This window comes from Ranitomeya imitator, chromosome 4 (assembly GCF_032444005.1).
Source record: "Ranitomeya imitator isolate aRanImi1 chromosome 4, aRanImi1.pri, whole genome shotgun sequence".
Taxonomy (NCBI): Eukaryota; Metazoa; Chordata; class Amphibia; order Anura; family Dendrobatidae; genus Ranitomeya; species Ranitomeya imitator.
In genome coordinates this window covers 253,974,622-253,994,955 of record NC_091285.1, presented here as the reverse complement: position 1 = coordinate 253,994,955, position 20,334 = coordinate 253,974,622, and the positions used below count along the sequence as shown (strand labels likewise).

The window sequence follows — 20,334 nt, the reverse complement described above, 5'->3', positions numbered from 1 at the left end:
GATAGACAGAGGCCGCGGCCAATGAATATCTGTGACAGACAGACAGAAGTGACCCTTAGACAATTATATAATAGATTCACACTGCGGGGCTGGGAATCTGGCGCCTGCGCAGTGGAGCGGGTCACCGTACTCCACTGAAGATAGTACCGAAGTCTCGCGAGATTTGTGAAGTCTGGCGAGACTTCGGCACTATCGTCAATGGGGCAATATCCTGATGTAAGTTCCCAGAGAGCGCGCACGGCGCATGCCTGAGAAATAATTGCAGAGCGCAGGCGTCCGGCATGTATTTTGAACACAGGAGCGCAGTGCCCGAAAGACACAGGGGGATAATTGACGGCTCTGAGGCGGTTGACAAGGGGGAGAACACACACCTCCTGGACACAATAGAGGTATGGCAGGCAATTTATAAAAGTGAATATTTCAGTATTCCTAGGGATGCTAAACATAAGAGCCACCTTCACAGAATGCAGCCTTAGTGCTGCTGAAGGTGGCTCTTTTACTTAAAGATGCCCGGGGGGGGGTGGGGGGGGTGGGGGGGGAAGGAGGGGGGACAGGTTCCCTTTTAGCAAATTGCTGCGGTTTTGTGAGTGGAATCCATAGCACAATTCCGCCACATCTAAACACAGCCATACTGTAAAAGTTGATGTAATTAAAACCTAACCCATGTGAGGCAGTGAGAGGGATCATATGCAAGGGTCGATATGTGTCCCCCAGGATGCGGAAGGAGTCCTATTAAGCCTGCTTGAGTGCCTTGTGTTCTCAGCAGGACACCTGTGAGTATCAAGGCAAAATAAAAGAAAGTGTGGATTGGGTCCAAGTAGTGACTCAGTCAGATTCTTAGGAACACCAGTTAAGGGCTTTTATTTTTAGAGGGATTTGCAGGTTTGGTAGTGGGACGAATCCCTCTCTCCACGTCGGGTTTTGGAAGTGACTCTATGGCCACGGTTCCATTTAAATCTGTCAGTTTTGCTTTGTGTGTGTCAGTTTGGAGTTTGGAAGCTGCAGAGCAGGTGGCTCTGGGCAACCCAGGACTGTGAGGAGCTAACAGAGCCAGGGACTTCCAGGCGGCTGATGCACCCAAGAGACATGGAGGTGTTATTGTCCACAGCAACAGGTTCTGAGTTCTCGACTGTGTTTACGGAAACCCGGTTGCGATCATTCCTTTGTGTGAGTTTTTTTTGGACATAACACATTTGCTTTGAAAATCCTGCGGTCCCTGCCTGTCTCACTGCACCTACCCCGCTGCACTACATATGGTGGAGAATGCAGACAGTGTGAACTGAGGCATACCCAAAGCCCGATGCATGTCAGTAATTAAGCCTGCAATGCTACAGCTGAAGCCTGCCGAGAAGATGGAGGAAATACTCAAGCAGTTGGCCCTCACGCAGCAGCAGCTGCAAGAACAGCAGCTGCAGTTTCAGCGGCAACAAGAGCAACACCAGCAGCTTCAGCACCAAAGGCAGCAGGAGCAGCAGCAATGGCAGCAGGAGCAGCAGCAACAGCAGCAGCACAATCATCATCATCAGCTGCTGTATCAGCAGCAGCAGCAGAAGAGTAATGAGCTGATTCTACAGCAGATTGCGGCCCTGAGAGGCTCCATCACCAGCAACACCGGTCCATTCTGAGGCCCAGTACAAGGTTCAATCAGCACTGAGGACGATGAGTCCCGAGGACGATTTGGAGACTTTCATCACCGTAATCGAGCGCACAGCAGGGCGAGAGAGCTTGCCGATGTCCCAGTGGGCTGAAGTGGTGGCTCCCTTCCTGACGGGAGATGCCCAGAAGGCCTACTTGGATCTCAGTTGGGATGATGCCCTGGACTATGAGAAACAGAGGTGAGATCCTACACCCGACTGAGGGTTAATACGTATGTACGGGCCCAATGAGTGTTTCAGTGGTCCTTTGCAGAGTCTGGCCCCGCCAGGTCTGACTTACAGCAGCTGGTAAATGGCTGCAGCCTGAGACCTTAACCCCCTACCAGATGGTAGAGAGGGTGGTCGATCGGCTAGCAAGAACTCTACCAGCCGCTATTCAGCGTTGGATGGACCAGGGGGTTTCTGGCACCTTAGACCAGGTGGTCAGTCTGATTGAGCGGTATACGGCCACTAAGGACTTTATGCGGGACTCTGCTCCTCTATGGTTATCACATCAGGCCCCGCCAGCTCACGAGCCTGGGAAAGGTCCCCGACCCTCTGCTGGGGCCAAACAAGACCGAGCCCATACTGGGGGTATCCCGATGTGAGAGTAACAAGGGTCCCATTTCCCCTAAACTGGCCCCGAGGTCCAGTCGTGCCACAGCTATTAAGTGTTGGCAGTGCCAAGGGCCAGAACATGTGGCTGCCAACTGCCCCCTGACAGCTGAACTTCTGGACTGCGGTTATACTCGCCGTATGTCAATGTACACCCAGGCAGTTTTCAATGTGGATCAATTCGTCCCAGTGGGTGAACCACATCTGTGCCACGCGTGCGTCAACGGACACCAGGCCGAGGCCCTCCTGGACTCAGGGAGCCTAGTGACACTTGTGCATGGGTCATTAATCTCAGGCTTAGAACCCACTGGGAAAAATGTGGATGTTGTGTATATACATGGTGAACTCCACGAGTACCCAACAGTGGAGGTCTCATTTGTTACGCCTTGCGGGGAGATTACACATGTGGTAGGGGCAGTGAAGACCCTTCCTTATGGGGCTGTCCTGTGAAGGGATTTGCCCCTCTTCTGGTCTCTGTGGAAAAATAAAATTAACCCTCCCAGGGTAAATGTTATTGCAGGCATGGAACCCAAAGTTCTCGAGTCAGGGATACCTGCCATAGGGGTCGCCAACCTAGGGACAGAGTGTAACCCCGATAGGATTCCCTTAAGATATTGGCAGGAGAGGTCGAGGAGACCCCATCGATCCCCGAGCTGGAAGTGTCCCCTGGTATGTTTCGGACAGCTCAGCTCCAGGATCCCACTCTGACCCGGGCACGGAAAAGAATAATCGTGGTAAATGGGGTGGCTCAGCAGCCAGGTGCTGAGACGGCGTTCCCACGTATATAGATCAACTAGGAGTTACTATACAGGGTTGATAAAATCCAGGACGAGGTGGTAGAACAACTAGTAGTGCTCCGATCCTACCGTCGGTGCTCAAAATGGCTCACACGAATATGCTGGGAGGGAACTTGGAGGACAAAAAGAAGCAGGAGTGCATATTGCAGTGTTTTTTTTTTTGCCTGGAATCTACACTGAGGTGCAAAAATTCTGCGAAATGTGTCCTGAGTGCCAACTAACCTCACCCACCACAAACTACCGGAATTAGTTTGTATCTCTATCCATTAAAGAGGTACCTTTCGAGCATATTGCGATGGATCTTGTAGGGCCGAGTGTAAAATCCACCCGGGGCCACCAACACATATTAGTGGTCGTAGACTACGCCACCTGGTACCTGGAGGCCATTCCACTTCGGCACACATCGGCTGAGCTTATCGCCCAGGAGTTGATTGGGCTGTTCTGTCGCCTTGGGCTACCGAAGGAGATCCTTACTGATCAGGGGACTCCTTTTATGTCCAAGGTGATGAAGGAACTGTGCAAGCTTCTCAAAACAAAACAGTTGTGCACGTCGGTGTATCACTCCCAGACCAATGGACTTATTGAGTGCTTCAACAAAACTATCAAGTCCATGTTGAAGAAGGTAGTTTCCATGGATGGAAGGGATTGGGACATGTTGTTGCCCTACTTGATGTTCGCCATTCGCAAGATACCGCAGACTTCCAGGGGATTTTCACCCTTTGAGCTACTGTATGTCAGGCATCCTAGGGGTCTGATGGACATAGCCAAAGAGATGTCAGAGCAGGAACCTACGCCACATAAGAGTGTAATTGAGAATGTGGCCAATATGCAGGACCGGATTGCAGCTGTTACGCCTATAGTGAAAGAGTATTTGGTGGACACCCAGGCAGCGCAGAGCCGCTTATATAACAAAAAGTCCACGGTACACTCCTTTAAAGCAGTATATCGGGTTTTCGTCTTGTTACCCATCACCCAAAAACAAGCTTATGGCCACGTGGCAAGGGCCATATGAAGTTCGGGAAAAAGTGGGGGAAGTGAACTACCGAGTTTACCAGCCCGGGAAAAGAACACCCAAACAGTTTTATCATGTAAATCTGTTGAAAGCGTGGAAGAGTGGGAGTGTATGCCTATGCATGCGACTCAGATATCGGCGAAGATGGAGGCCAAGAGAGAGGTAAAGATAGACGACACTCTAGCAACAGCAGCGTCGAGAGGTACGGAAATTAGTTCAAGAGAATATGGATGCATTCTCTGAACTACCTGGCCGTACCTCAGCCATCCAGCATGACATTGTCACTGAGCCTCACGTAAGAGTGCGAATGAAACCGTACGGTTTTAAATAATTTTGCAGATTGGCACATAGAGAATGTGATTGGATAGCTATTGTAATGTCACCATTTCCCCTATCCTCTTCCCTTCCCTAATCCCCATAACATTATGTTAATCATTAAGAATTTACTGTCAATAAGATGTAATGCTCAACACAATTTGTAAATAAATAAAAATGTATGTTTAACCCCTTAGTGACCGAGCCAAATTTTTGAAATCTGACCAGTGTCACTTTATGTGGTAATAACTCTGCAACGCTTCAACAAATCCCAGTGATTTTGAGATTGTTTTTTCGTGACACATTATACTTTATGATAATGGTAAATTTAGTTCAACATTTTTTGTGTTTATTTATAAAAAATATAAAAAATTTGAGAAAAATGTTAAAAAATTAGCAATTTTCTAAATTTGAATGATTATCCCTTTAATCCAGATAGTCATACAACAGCAAACCATTAATAAATAACATTTCCCACATGTCGGCTTTACATCAGCACCATTTGTAAAATGTTATTTTATTTTGTTACCATTTTAGGAGGTTTAAAAATGTAGCAGCAATTTTTCATTTTTTCAAAGAAATTTACCACATTTTTTTTTTTAGGGACTTATCCATGTTTGAAGTGACTTTAGGGGTCCCATATATTGGGAAACCCCCAAACGTGATGCCATTTTAAAAACAGCACCCCCTAACATATTGAAAACTGCTGTCAGGTAGTTTATTAACCCTTCAGGTGCTTTACAGGAATTAATGCAAAGTGGCATGACAGAAATGAAAATGTGTATTTTTACCACCTAAATGTTGCTAACTTCTAAACAGATTACTATAGCCGTCAGACTCTAAGGCCGCTATTTGGTCATGAATTGCCATCGCAAACATCAGGACAACAAAATCATGATCTGAGGGCACCAATTGGGATAAAGAAGAAGCCCCCACACTCTGTTAACCATTTGTAATGATGTAGTCACTATTGACAGCAGCATCTAAGGGGTTAAACAGATTTAGAAGGTGCAAATACTGATCGTGGCTGATACAGCAAGTTGTCAGCTATAGTGTACAACCAACAGATGCTGGATTGTCATCTGTATGGGGAGGCTATTCTCTTATATCTCAGGTCAGTTAAAAGACGTATTGGCGGTCATTAAGGGGTTAAGAAACCTTACCGTTTGCCTGAGGCCCGGAGACAAGCCATCGCGAGGGAGGTAAGATAAACGCTCCAGTAGGAGTAAGTGAGAAGTCCCAGAGTGACTAGAGTAGCCCCACTGTGCTTACACCGAAGCCATACGGATCACTACGGTTCTGTAATGACTTCCGTAAATTGAATGAGGTGTCGAAGTTCAGCCTTTATCCAATGCCCCGGGTGGACGAGCTGATTGAGTGACTGGACAGGCCCAGTATTTTACCACACGGAATCTGATCAAGGGTTACTGGCAGGTACCTCTCACGGAGTCAGCAAAAGAGACGACCGCCTTTATAATACCGGAAGGTCTGTACCACTATGTCATCTTGCCCTTTGGACTACATGGGGCACCTGCCACATTCCTGAGGCTGATGGACATAGCACGTGCTAGAACGCTATCGGAAGTATGCGTCAGCATACTTGGATGACATCATCATCTTTAGTACTGATTGGCAAACCCACATGTCACGGGTACAAGCGGTAGTGAATTCGCTCAGAGCCGTGGGCTTGACGGCAAATCCCAAGAAATCTGTGATAGGGCTCGAGGAAGCCCGGAACAGGATACGTGATAGGCCGTGGGGTTACCAAACCCCAAACAAATAAAATACAGGCCATACAGAACTGGCCCTGACTTGTTACCGGCAGACGGGCAAGAGCATTTCTCGGCATCGTTGGGTTTTACCAGAGGTTTATACATAACTTCTCTGGGAGAACACCACCCCTGACCAATCTCCTCAAGAAAAAGAAATCAGTCATGGTGCGGTGGCACCCTCAAGCGGAGGAAGCCTACCAGTCTATGAAGGTGGCGCTGTGCGGACAGCCTGTCCTCATCATCCCCAACTTCAAGAGAGACTTCGTCGTGCGCACGGACGCCTCTAATCATGGCTCAGGAGTGTTCCTGTCGCAGGTGAACGGAGAAGGACATCCGGTCACCTACCAAGTTGGAAAAATTATAGTGTAGTGGAGAAGGAGTCCCAACACTATTATTTGCTCAGTCGACCGTTTCACTTGGTGACATCATTCACCCTTGGTCTGGATGAGAAATGCCAAGGAGAGGAATGCTCGTGTGACTCCTGTCTGCAAAATTTAAATTTCATCGAGGAACATCATGCAGGTAAGGCACAAGGGAATGCAGATGCCCTGTCATGGGCACCCTGTATGGTGACAAGTGTTCAACCCCACAAGTTTGAACAGAGTGGGGGGATATGTGAGGCAGTGAGGGGGATCATATGCAAGGGTTGATATGTCCCCCAGGATGTGAACGGAGTCTTATTAAACCCGCTGGAGTGCCTTGTGTTCACGGCAGGATGCCTACGAATCACAAGGCTAAAAAAGAATGTGGATTGGGTCCAAGTAGTTGACCCAGTCAGGTTCTTAGGAAATCCCGTTAAGGGCTTTTATTTTTAGAGGGATTTGCAAGTTTGGCAGTGGGAAGAATCCCTCTCTCCACGCTGGGCTTTGGAAGTGGCTCCATGGCCACGGTTCCATTTAATTGTGTCAGTTTGGAGTTTGGAAGTTGCAGAACAGGTGGCTCTGTGCAATCCAGGACTGTGTGAGGCAACACAGAGCCAGGGAACTCAAGGCGGGTGACGCACCCAAAAGGCACGGCGGTGTTATTGTCCACAGCAACGGGTTCTGAGTTCTGGACTGTGTTTAGGGAAACCTGGCTGCAACCTGGAGGACATCATTCCTTCGTGAGAGTTTTTTTTAGGACATTAAAGACAATTGCTTTGAACTTTCCTGTGGCCTCTGTCTATCTGTCGCACTGAACCTACCCCGCTGCACTACACCCATGAAAATCAAAGAAAATATTGCTTCACTGTCCTCTTGTGATTCTTGGTATCAGTGATACACAACAGCTAAGCAGGAGAGAAAATCTTGCAGAATAAAACTGATGTAATACTGAATACCTTTTACAATGTATGAAAAAGTATTTCTGTTATATAGTGTATATAACCCAATTATTTTTATGAGAAATACATTTTTCATCTGTATAAATAAAACCACACATAACCGCTAGTGTGTGCAACATGGAGGCTTGGTGTGCTAATGGTGGCAGTGTGATTGAAGCTTCAGGCATTTATGAGATATACATATGAAAGCTTAAAAAAAAATCCATGGCGTGCTACATTGGCCACTGTATAATGCCATATGGTGCACCATATGCCAGCATACAGTGCCCCAGGCTTCATAGCACGGAGCCAAAGGCACTGTGTGTACGCCATACAGCTTCCAGGCACACCGTTCTGCCATATGTACAGGATCAGTCAGCAAGTGATGTATTACAAGATGCTGTAACTTTCTGCTAAGCTTCTGCATTTCCTACAATGTACTATTTCAGTTTAATCAATGGCGACAATATAAAGGTCTGTGACTTACAATGCCCGCCTCCCATTCCTCCATAGTGGTTTGATACAGCAATTAAGTTGTAGCAAGAGGGGCCAGCGTTTGGATTGATGAGGAATTTTGACATGTCCAAATCACTGTTGAGGAGAAATTAAAAAAGAAAAAGTAAAATATATGAGTACAAAACTGTAGGGAACCGTGAACGAAGGGCAGCACGGTAGCTCTTTGCAGCGATGTGGCTCCTTGGTTCATATCCCACCAAGGACAAAATCTACATGGAGTTTGTATGTTCTCTCCGTATTTGTGTGGGTTTCCTCTTGGTACACTTGTTTCCTCCAAAAACATAGTGATGGGGAATTTAGACTGTGAGCCCCATTGAGGACAGAGATGATAATGTATGTAAAACGCTGGGAATATGATGGCAGTATAGAAGTGAGCATAATACAATTTATACTCGAGTATAAGCGGAGTTTTCCAGCACATTTTTAGTGCTGAAAAAGCCCCCTCAGCTTATACTCGAGTTAGGGTCCCAGAAGACTGAGGGGGAGTAGCAGCAATGGGGAAGCGGGTGACAGGAGGCAGGCGCTCACTCCTGTGCCCCCAGCTAAAGAGAGATGAATAGTCACTGCGCAGACAGTGAATATTAATTTCTCTGTAATAGCGGAGGGCGCAGTGTCAACAGCAGCCGCCGACTTCCAGCAGCTGCTCAGCGATCACGTGTGTCGGCTACTTAAGGGAATGAATATTCACTGCAAGCGATTGCCCCGCCGCTGTAGCTGGTGGCATTGGAACAAGACGCTGCGAGGGAGCGCAGGGACGTTAAGTAGGATGGTTAATTTTTTTATGCTTTTCTGATGGGGGCCATGCATACCAGGAAAGGGATGAAGAGCCATGCATACCAGGATAGGGATGAGGAGGAAATGCACACCAAGATACGAATGAGGAGGCCATGCATGCCAGGATAGGGATGAGGAGCCATGCATACCAGGATAGGGATGAGGAGCCATGCATACCAGGATAGGGATGAGGAGCCATGCATGCCAGGATAGGGATGATGAGGCCATGCATACAATGATGGGGATGAGGAGCCATGCATACCAGGATAGGGATGAGATGGCCATGCATACAAGGATGGGGATGAGTAGCCATGCATACCAGGATAGGGATGAGGAGGCCATGCATACCAGGATAGGGATGAAGAGCCATGCATACCAGGATAGGGATGAAGAGCCATGCATACAAGGATGGGGATGAGGAGCCACGCATACAAGGATGGGGATGAGGAGCCACGCATACAAGGATAGGGATGAAGAGCCATGCATACAAGGATAAGGATGAGGAGGCCATGCATACCAGGATAGGGATGAGGAGACCATGCATACAAGGATGGTGATGAGGAGCCATGCATACAAGGATGGGCATGAGGAGCCATGCATACCAGGATAGGGATGAGGAGGCCATGCATACCAGGATAGGGATGAGGAGGCCATGCATACCAGGATAGGGATGAGGAGCCATGCATACCAGGATAGGGATGAAGAGCCATGCATAACAAGGATGGGGATGAGGAGCCATGCATACCAGGATAGGGATGAGGAGGCCATGCATACCAGGATAGGGATGAGGAGCCATGCATACAAGATATGGATGAGGAGCCATGCATACCAGGATAGAGATGAGATGGCCATGCATACAAGGATGGGCATGAGGAGCCATGCATACCAGGATAGGGATGAGGAGGCCATGCATACCAGGATAGGGATGAGGAGGCCATGCATACCAGGATAGGGATGAGGAGCCATGCATACCAGGATAGGGATGAAGAGCCATGCATACAAGGATGGGGATGAGGAGCCATGCATACCAGGGTAGGGATGAGGAGGCCATGCATACCAGGATAGGGATGAGGAGCCATGCATACCAGAATAGGGATGAAGAGCCATGCATACAAGGATGGGGATGAGGAGCCATGCATACAAGGATGGGGATGAGGAGGCCATGCATACAAGGATGGGGATGAGGAGGCCATGCATACAAGGATGGGGATGAGGAGGCCATGCATACAAGGATGGGGATGAGGAGCCATGCATACCAGGATGGTGATGAGGAGCCATGCATACAAGGATGGGCATGAGGAGCCATGCATACCAGGATAGGGATGAGGAGACCATGCATACAAGGATGGTGATGAGGAGCCATGCATACAAGGATGGGCATGAGGAGCCATGCATACCAGGATAGGGATGAGGAGGCCGTGCATACCAGGATAGGGATGAGGAGGCCATGCATACCAGGATAGGGATGAGGAGCCATGCATACCAGGATAGGGATGAAGAGCCATGCATAACAAGGATGGGGATGAGGAGCCATGCATACCAGGATAGAGATGAGATGGCCATGCATACAAGGATGGGCATGAGGAGCCATGCATACCAGGATAGGGATGAGGAGGCCATGCATACCAGGATAGGGATGAGGAGGCCATGCATACCAGGATAGGGATGAGGAGCCATGCATACCAGGATAGGGATGAAGAGCCATGCATACAAGGATGGGGATGAGGAGCCATGCATACCAGGGTAGGGATGAGGAGGCCATGCATACCAGGATAGGGATGAGGAGCCATGCATACCAGAATAGGGATGAAGAGCCATGCATACAAGGATGGGGATGAGGAGCCATGCATACAAGGATGGGGATGAGGAGGCCATGCATACAAGGATGGGGATGAGGAGGCCATGCATACAAGGATGGGGATGAGGAGGCCATGCATACAAGGATGGGGATGAGGAGCCATGCATACCAGGATAGGGATGAAGAGCCACGCATACAAGGATAGGGATGAGGAGCCATGCATACAAGGATCCATGGGGATGAGGAGGCCATGCATACAAGGATGGGAATGAGGGGACAATGCATACCAGGCTTATACTTGAGTCAATAAGTTTTCCCAGGTTTTACACAGCAAGCAAGTTATAGGCTACAGAAGTAAAATGGACCTAGAAATAAACATCTAGTGGAGGTGGTATAATGGCTATAGGAAAGTGATACTAGTGCTGCTTGTTTCTTAAGGCCCCTGCTCACATTACATAAAAGTTGGCAATTTTTGCAGGATCAGCTGATGATCTAATATGGATGGGGGCCTCCAGATTCTTCTCCGGACAGATGATGAATTTCAGTGACTGATGCCAGACAAGTCTGTCAGCATCTCTTTTATAGAGAACACAGGAGAACTCGGCAGAATAGAGCATTACTGTATATGGGGGAACTGGGAAAGAAAGCTGATGCCCGACCAACATCCAGTTAACAGCTATCTAATGCGTATGCCCAAGGCTATAGATATGGTAGTAAGAATCCATTATTAATCATCCACAAAACATTTCAATGGATCTTACCTTACAGGAAAATCAACTAATGTGTCCAGTTTATCCCTCATGTATCTACTATACGAAAAGCGTTTCAAGTGCACCACAAGAACAGGAGGCAAAGACCAGAGATCTAATTTTTTGGTTGCTTGCTGATGTTCCTTGCAATTTGGACAATACCTGTTAAAAAAAAAAAAAAAAAGATTACATTCCACTTCTTCCACAATATGCCAGAATAATCTACACAGAGGTTACAAATACTGGCAGATCCCCAGGCCTAACATGTGGTAAATAGTGGTATGTGAGCTCTCAAAGGATGAAGCAGGACTAGGTCTAAATTCTTCAGAGATGGTGAGCGGAGTGCAAACTATGTCCTAGGAGGAACGGTTAAAGGATCTGGGAATGTTTAGTTAGAAAAAAAAGAAGGCTAATAGGAGACTTAATAGTTTTCTACAAATATCTGAAGGGATGTCACAGTGTAGAGGGATCATCATTATTCTCATTTGCTCATGGAAACACGAGAAGAAATGGAATGAAACTGAAAGGGAGAAGATACAGATTAGATATTAGAAAAACTTTCTGACAGTGAGGGTGATCAATGAGTGGAACAGGCTGCCACAAGAGGTGGTGAGTTCTCCTTCAATGGAAGTCTTCAAAGACAGACATGTCTGGGATGGTTTAGTGAATCCTGCATTGAGCAGGGGGTTGGACATGATGACACTGGAGGTCCCTTCCAACTCTAACATTCTATGGGTCTATGATTCTATGATTCTTCATCAAAATTGGAATAGTGACTAAATGATATAGGACATAAGCATTAGAATAATAAAATGACCAGACATTTTCAGGTTATTACATTTTCAATGCTATGAACTTTTTTATGGAGTCCTAAAACTATTTTCATGTCAAATTATATCAGTGTAGTCTATGATACAATTCACTTGGGTAAACACAATTTACAAAAATATACAGTGACGGGCTAAATAAAAAAAATAAAAAGTAAAAAGGGCACAGAATAGTCAGCCTAATTTGGAAAAAAAGAAGATACTGTTACCTATATTAATGGCGATAATGCACATTGCCAAAGGGATCCACATTCCTGCAGGAGCACAACAAGGTCTTGATGACCTCTTCTAGCATTACACGGGCTCCCGCACACATTCCTCTACAAAGAACCAACAAGCCCTAGAATTCATAAATCCGCTATCATAGAGCAAAGGCTGATCTAAGGCCATGCTCACACGTTCAGTACTTGGTCAGTATTTCACATCAGTATGTGTAAGCCAAAACCAGGAGTGGGTGATAAATACAGAAGTGGTGCATATGTTTCTATTATACTTTTCCTCTAATTGTTCTACTCCTACTTTACATCAATACTGATGTAAAATACTGAACGTGTGAACGTCGCCAAAGGATGAGAGGAGACGCGCAAAATGTTCTTTTAATGCTTGCGAAATGCATCCAGAACCACTAGATCAGCGGTCCTCAGGCTGCCGCCTGAGAGAAGACATACTGATAGGGGATTTAGATTGTGAGCCCCATTGGGGACAGCGTTGATAATGTATATAAAGGGCTGTGGAATATGATAGCGCTATATAAGCAAAGCATAATAAATCAATAATAATGGTTAGAGTTGTAGTTCTGCAGCTACTTAAAAGCTGCAGGTTGGGGCAGCAGTGTTTTTCAGTCTAAGTCACGCCACCCCAAATAAAAATATGGACCATCTCAATCCTACGCCAACGTACTAAACTGCCAGAATAACTTATTTTTAAGTTTGGCAGCTTTGAAAATCCATGCATAAAGAAACCACAAATAATGAAACAAAAATAAAAAAAAAAAAAACACAAGAAAAAATTATTGTCCAGGTGAAAGCTCAGTTTTTACTCAATTGATACGACCATACAGTGCCTACTCAGTCCCCCATATAGTGCTCAACTAATATCCACTACACAGTTGTTTCCGAATTATAAAGGAACCCGTCATCCGATGCCCAAATGAATCAGATTCTGGCTTTGTGGGATCAGTCTCTCCCATCTAAGAGACCGGGGCGGGGAAAAGGGCAGGACGGGATACAGTTTCAGGACGGGTTTTCAAAGTAGAGCATAAAGAGCTGCAATAATGCATATAGGTTCCGATTCAGGCGGCCCATGGTTCGTAAGGATGAATCAGGCCACATGTTTGTTCCCTTTAATGTTGCCACTCAGTATCTAAATAATGCCGTAATCCACTAGTGTTCATGGTGCAATTAATGTGGATATTAATTTGTCAATTTATAATGATATAATATAATTATACACAATGGGAGAAATTTTGCAAGCTAAACTCATGGCAAAAACTTTTTTTCCATGACTTACACCATATTTATTATGAGTTTTAGACATTGTTTGTACCTTGCATGTCTAGGGATGTGGCCTCGCTGAAAGAAGGTGTGGTTTATCAGGAAAGTGGACATGGACTTGCGTGCAACACTGTGTCCCAAAAAATGCACCAAAATCGCAATGCAAAATTTCAACGCAAAATTAGGTAACCAATAGGTGGGGGAAACCTAGAGTAGAAAACCAAAAAATCTGAGAGATTTACAAAACCGCATATTCTACTTTGGTAAATCTGAGCCGAGAAAAAAGAAGAAAAATAAGCAGCCATATAGTCCCATAAAATATAAACTTTATTAAACAGCATTAAAAATCACCAAATCAAATACAATGATGCAAACAGGGGAATAAACGTGCGTTCCAATGACTATAGCTAACGGGCCAGATCACCAACAAAGCCCTACAATAACATAGTATTAAGCCTCATTATGATAGATATCCATAGCTGCAAAACAAATATTGGACAAGTGCCACAGCTTTAGTAAAAATGATGTCAGCCATCAGGCATAGAGACATACCTAATATGTGCAGGATAGAGAGGTGACCAAGCCCGACCCCAACGCGCGTTTCGGAGCAAGCAGCTCCTTCATTAGGTGTTGAAGGAGCTGCTTGCTCCGAAAAGTGCGTCGGGGTCGGTCACCTATTTATCCTGCACATAATAGGTATGTATCCATGACTGATGGCTGACATCATTTTTACTAAATTTGTGGCATTTGTCCAATATTTGTTTTGCAGCTATGGATATCTATCATAATGAGGCTTAATACTATGTTATAGAAGGGCTTTGTTGGTGATCTGGCCCGTTAGCTATGGTCATTGGAACGCATGTTTATTCCCCTGTGTGCATCATTGTATTTGATTTGGTGGTTTTTAATGCTGTTTAATAAAGTTTATATTTTATGGGACTATATGGCTGCTTATTTTTCTTCTTTTTTCTTGGCTATAATTGTTGCCAGCTGGTCTCTATAAGTCCTCCATGCATGTTTGCTATCTCATATCTCTATTGTGGCAAATTTTACATATTTAGATATATTTAACATGCTTGCTTCAATACTATTATATTTGGTAAATCTGGCAGATTATCAGACTGTCCAGTCGTATTTTGCACTAAGTGGCAGATATTATTGGTATATCTGCTGCTATGGCTCCACAGGTAATGGTATATATATTTGATCAGTAGGAGTCTGATGGTAGAATCCCCAGAATTGTAAGAACATTTTCACAGAGGTCACTTATTCTAAGAACATGTTCACTGATTCTTTCACGATTTACGAAAATATTTATTTTAAAGTCAATAAAGAGTGTTAAAACTTTCTTGGCTGTTTCGGTTACTCCATATTAAGGCATAGATCAAGTGTGGCCATAGACGAAAATCAGGAGTTGAAAACCACTGATACAAAGTAGGACACATGCATAGTGTACCATTAAAGAGCCATTTATTTCATACCCATTTTTGAGGTCTGTTTAAACCATGATTGAAAGACTTGGACATGGCTTCAGTGACGTAGTAATAGTCCAATCTAAAAAATGTTACGGCATCGTCTTACAACAAATGAGGATCCCTATCAGACTCTTAAGGCAAGTATCGTGGGCACCCAATAAATGCTACCCGACCACCCACATTTCACAATTTTGTTTCCGCATTGTATTTTCTTGCATGCATTCTGTCCAGTCTAACTATTCGCTCAGTTTATTACAATCTCTGAGAGCAAAGTCCATTTCCAGTGGGGGAAACTATTTCAGACACATCTGTGCCAAGTTCCAATGACGGGCCTGACAATAATAAGGTGGACAATTCTCTCCCGATGTCCTTTTGTTATTCCAGCAAAGCTTTTAGAGACAGGATGTTGGACAGAACCACAAAGCTTTGTGACCTTCCTCCACAGTGGGATACATCGTCATTATATTAATTAGAAACTTCAAAGACATACTGCTTCTATGCAGGGGAAAAAGTACTTAAAAGTGGATTACTATAGGAAACAGTGAACGGAAATCTTTAAAAGAAAAAATAGGAAAGGAAAAAATACAGTGTTCCCATTTCCAAAGAACAGATCTGAATAGTTCTAAAAGAAATAGACTTCGACTTTGTGTACAGAAGCATTTCAAGGATGTTCTCCCCATGACTGCACCCTCATCTAATTGTCACACTGTACTTTTATACCTGCTGTATATACTGTAAGGAAATCCAAGTACACACTCGGAGAGACTGAACTGAACAGTCATCATCTTCATTATGAATGTGCAACAGGAGCTGTCTAATCATCATCATGTTTGGCATGAAAGTCTGCAGGTACTGTATGTGACTGCAAATTTGTGAAACCTCACGGCACTCTCTTAGGAGCCGACGGTGAGACCGGGCAAGTCAACTGACCTCAAGTATGCGATATGCACACTTTCGGCCACATTCCGACTAAACGTGCATGTCCCCTTCCTCAATACACTTGCATTAGGTGAGGCTACGGGCGTCTAGTCGGAATGTGGCCTAGAGTATGCAGATTGCATACTTGCAGTGACATGACCTCCCGCAGCTGCCTGCACGAGAGAACCCAAACAACGTGCACTGTACACGAAGTGTGGAATTAACATGGCGTGATTGCAGACTATCGCGCCAAACCTGGACAACCAGTTTAAGAGTTTCTGCCCCTCACTTGGAGAACTTGTGTAGTACATTCCAAGTGGGTTCATCATACAGGAGGTGTGATCCGATATGCAGCACACTGATAAACATTGCTAAATAATGAAGACTAGACCGTCTTAGCCAAAGTATTCTTCCATGCCACAAACGATCCCTTTTAACCCTGTTAAACCTACCATGGATCCTCAGCACCCAGTTTTTCCTTTGTGGTAAAAAGTTCAATGCAATCTTTTAATTTCATGAAGGACTTTTTCTGGGGAGTGAAATCCACACTTTCGTGCTTTTCAAAGTCCTGAAAAATATAAAGCAAATGGGATCCCACATCATAAAAGTTCACAAAAGCTTTTGTGTTTATTATTTTGAACAGTAATTATAATTTTAAAAAAAGGGGTCTGTAACGATCTCCTAATGAGCAGGTTGTATATATATATGTATGTATGTATGTATGTATGTATGTATGTATGTATGTATGTATGACACACACACACACACACACAGTGGGGCAAAAAAGTATTTAGTCAGTCAGCAATAGTGCAAGTTCCACCACTTAAAAAGATGAGAGGCGTCTGTAATTTACATCATAGGTAGACCTCAACTATGGGAGACAAACTGAGAAAAAAAATCCAGAAAATCACATTGTCTGTTTTTTTAACATTTTATTTGCATATTATGGTGGAAAATAAGTATTTGGTCAGAAACAAAATTTCATCTCAATACTTTGTAATATATCCTTTGTTGGCAATGACAGAGGTCAAACGTTTTCTGTAAGTCTTCACAAGGTTGCCACACACTGTTGTTGGTATGTTGGCCCATTCCTCCATGCAGATCTCCTCTAGAGCAGTGATGTTTTTGGCTTTTCGCTTGGCAATACGGACTTTCAACTCCCTCCAAAGGTTTTCTATAGGGTTGAGATCTGGAGACTGGCTAGGCCACTCCAGGACCTTGAAATGCTTCTTACGAAGCCACTCCTTCGTTGCCCTGGCGGTGTGCTTTGGATCATTGTCATGTTGAAAGACCCAGCCACGTTTCATCTTCAATGCCCTTGCTGATGGAAGGAGGTTTGCACTCAAAATCTCACGATACATGGCCCCATTCATTCTTTCATGTACCCGGATCAGTCGTCCTGGCCCCTTTGCAGAGAAACAGCCCCAAAGCATGATGTTTCCACCACCATGCTTTACAGTAGGTATGGTGTTTGATGGATGCAACTCAGTATTCTTTTTCCTCCAAAAACGACAAGTTGTGTTTCTACCAAACAGTTCCAGTTTGGTTTCATCAGACCATAGGACATTCTCCCAAAACTCCTCTGGATCATCCAAATGCTCTCTAGCAAACTTCAGACGGGCTCGGACATGTACTGGCTTAAGCAGTGGGACACGTCTGGCACTGCAGGATCTGAGTCCATGGTGGCGTAGTGTGTTACTTATGGTAGGCCTTGTTACATTGGTCCCAGCTCTCTGCAGTTCATTCACTAGGTCCCCCTGCGTGGTTCTGGGATTTTTGCTCACCGTTCTTGTGATCATTCTGACCCCACGGGGTGGGATTTTGCGTGGAGCCCCAGATCGAGGGAGATTATCAGTGGTCTTGTATGTCTTCCATTTTCTAATTATTGCTCCCACTGTTGATTTCTTCACTCCAAGCTGGTTGGCTATTGCAGATTCAGTCTTCCCAGCCTGGTGCAGGGCTACAATTTTGTTTCTGGTGTCCTTTGACAGCTCTTTGGTCTTCACCATAGTGGAGTTTGGAGTCAGACTGTTTGAGGGTGTGCACGGGTGTCTTTTTATACTGATAACAAGTTTAAACAGGTGCCATTACTACAGGTAATGAGTGGAGGGAAGAGGAGACTCTCAAAGAAGAAGTTACAGGTCTGTGAGAGCCAGAAATCTTGATTGTTTGTTTCTGACCAAATACTTATTTTCCACCATAATATGCAAATAAAATGTTAAAAAAAACAGACAATGTGATTTTCTGGATTTTTTTTTCTCAGTTTGTCTCCCATAGTTGAGGTCTACCTATGATGTAAATTACAGACGCCTCTCATCTTTTTAAGTGGTGGAACTTGCACTATTGCTGACTGACTAAATACTTTCTTGCCACACTGTGTGTATAGTGTGTATAATATATATATATATACATATACATATACACACACACATACACACACACTGTGTGCAGAATTATCAGGCAAGGTGTATTTTCATCACATGATACTTTTTATACATGTTGTCCTACTCCAAGCTGTTCAGGCTTGAGAGCCAACTACCAATAAAGTAAATTAGGTGATGTGCATCTCTGTAATGAGGAGGAGTGTCGTCTAATGACATCAAAACCCTATATAAGGTGTGCTTAATTGTTAGGCAACTTCTTTTCCTTTGGTAAAATGGGTCAGAAGAGAGATTTGATGGGTTCTGAAAAGTCCAAAATTGTGAGATGTCTTGCAGAGGGATGCAGCAGTCTTGAAATTGCCAAACTTTTGAAGCGTGATCACCGAACAATCAAGCGTTTCATGCCAAATAGCCAACAGGGTCGCAAGAAGCGTGTTGGGCAAAGAAAGGCGCAAAATAACTGCCCATGAATTGAGGAAAATCAAGCGTGAAACTACCAAGATGCCATTTGTCACCAGTTTTGCCATATTTCAGAGCTTCAACGTTACTGGAGTAACAAAAAGCACAAGGTGTGCGATACTCAGGGACATGGCCAAGGTAAGGAAGGCTGAAAAACGACCAACGAACGAGAAACATAAGACAGGGCCAAGAACTATCTTAAGACTGACTTTTCAAAGGTTTTATGGACTGATGAAATGAGATTGACTCTTGATGGCCCAGATGGATGGGCCAGAGGCTGGATCAGTAAAGGGCAGAGAGCTCCACTCTGACTCAGACGCCAGCAAGGTAGAGGTGGGGTACTGGTATGGGATGGTATCATCAAAGATGAACTTGTGGGACCTTTTCGGGTTGAGGATGGAGTGAAGCTCATCTCCCAGACCTACAGCCAGTTTCTGGAAGACAACTTCTTCAAGCAGTGGTACAGGAAGAAGTCGGTATCGTTAAAAAAAAAACATGATTTTCATGCAGGACAATGCTCCATCACATGCCTCCAACTACTCCACAGCGTGGCTGGCCAGTAAACGTCTCAAAGAAGAAAAAATAATGACATGGCCCCTTTGTTCACCTGATCTGAACCACCACAGAGAACCTGTGGTCCCTCATAAAATGTGAGATCTACAGGGAGGGAAAACAGTACACCTCTCGGAACAGTGTCTGGAGGCTGTGGTGGCTGCTGCACGCAATGTTGATCGTAAACAGATCAAGCAACTGACAATCTATGGATGGAAGGCTGCTGAGTGTAACCATACAGAAAGGTGGTTATATTGGTCACTAATTTTTGGAGGTTTTGGTTTTGCATGCCAGAAATGTTTATTTCTAAATTTTGTGCAGTTATATTGGTTTACCTGGTGAAAATAAACAAGTGAGATGGGAATATATTTGGTTTTTATTAAGTTGCCTAATAATTCTGCACAGTGATAGTTACCTGCACAAACAGATATCCTCCTAAGATCGCCAAATCTAAAAAAAAACCACTCCAACTTCCAAAACTATTAAGCTTTGATATTTATGAATCTTTTGGGTTGATTGAGAACATAGTTGTTGATCAATAATAAAAATAATCCTCTAAAATACAACTTGCCTAATAATTCTACACACAGTGTATATATTGTAGTGATGTATCCCAATATGCCTGATAATAGGCCTTACTGAAAGTCCTAAGCTCTCAGCATAAGGTCGAGTTCAGACAAAAAAAAACAGGTGTGCCTGTGGCCACCAGAAACTTTATGCACACACACACCAATGGTGTGAAATTAACCACAACATTCAGCAGTACGGTCCATTTTACAGAACAGACCAGTGCATATCAATAGCACGCCCCTCTGTGGATGAGCACAGGAGCTGCACATAGAGTCACTCACATCCACAACTTGCAGGCATGACTGGCCCAAGTTTTAGCTAGGTCGTCTGAATCTGGCCTACCCATCTGAGAGCAGCATAATGTTATTTTGATAAAA

The 20,334-nt window shown here is 44.7% G+C and overlaps 1 protein-coding gene across 6 annotated transcripts in view; it reads right to left on the bottom strand.

Moving 5' to 3' along the window:
* The window catches only part of USP15 (ubiquitin specific peptidase 15), a 127,909-nt gene that overhangs the window by 7,048 nt on the left and 100,527 nt on the right, over positions 1–20,334 (bottom strand). For 5 of the 6 annotated variants that reach the window (XM_069764506.1, XM_069764510.1, XM_069764507.1 and 2 more), the window contains 3 exons: positions 16,448–16,563; positions 11,295–11,444; positions 7,933–8,036 (listed from right to left, as the gene is read on the bottom strand). In XM_069764506.1, the coding sequence (XP_069620607.1) occupies positions 7,933–8,036; positions 11,295–11,444; positions 16,448–16,563 (370 nt within the window). The remainder of the gene's footprint in view (positions 1–7,932; positions 8,037–11,294; positions 11,445–16,447; positions 16,564–20,334) is intronic. The other variant, XR_011320727.1, reaches the window with a different exon arrangement.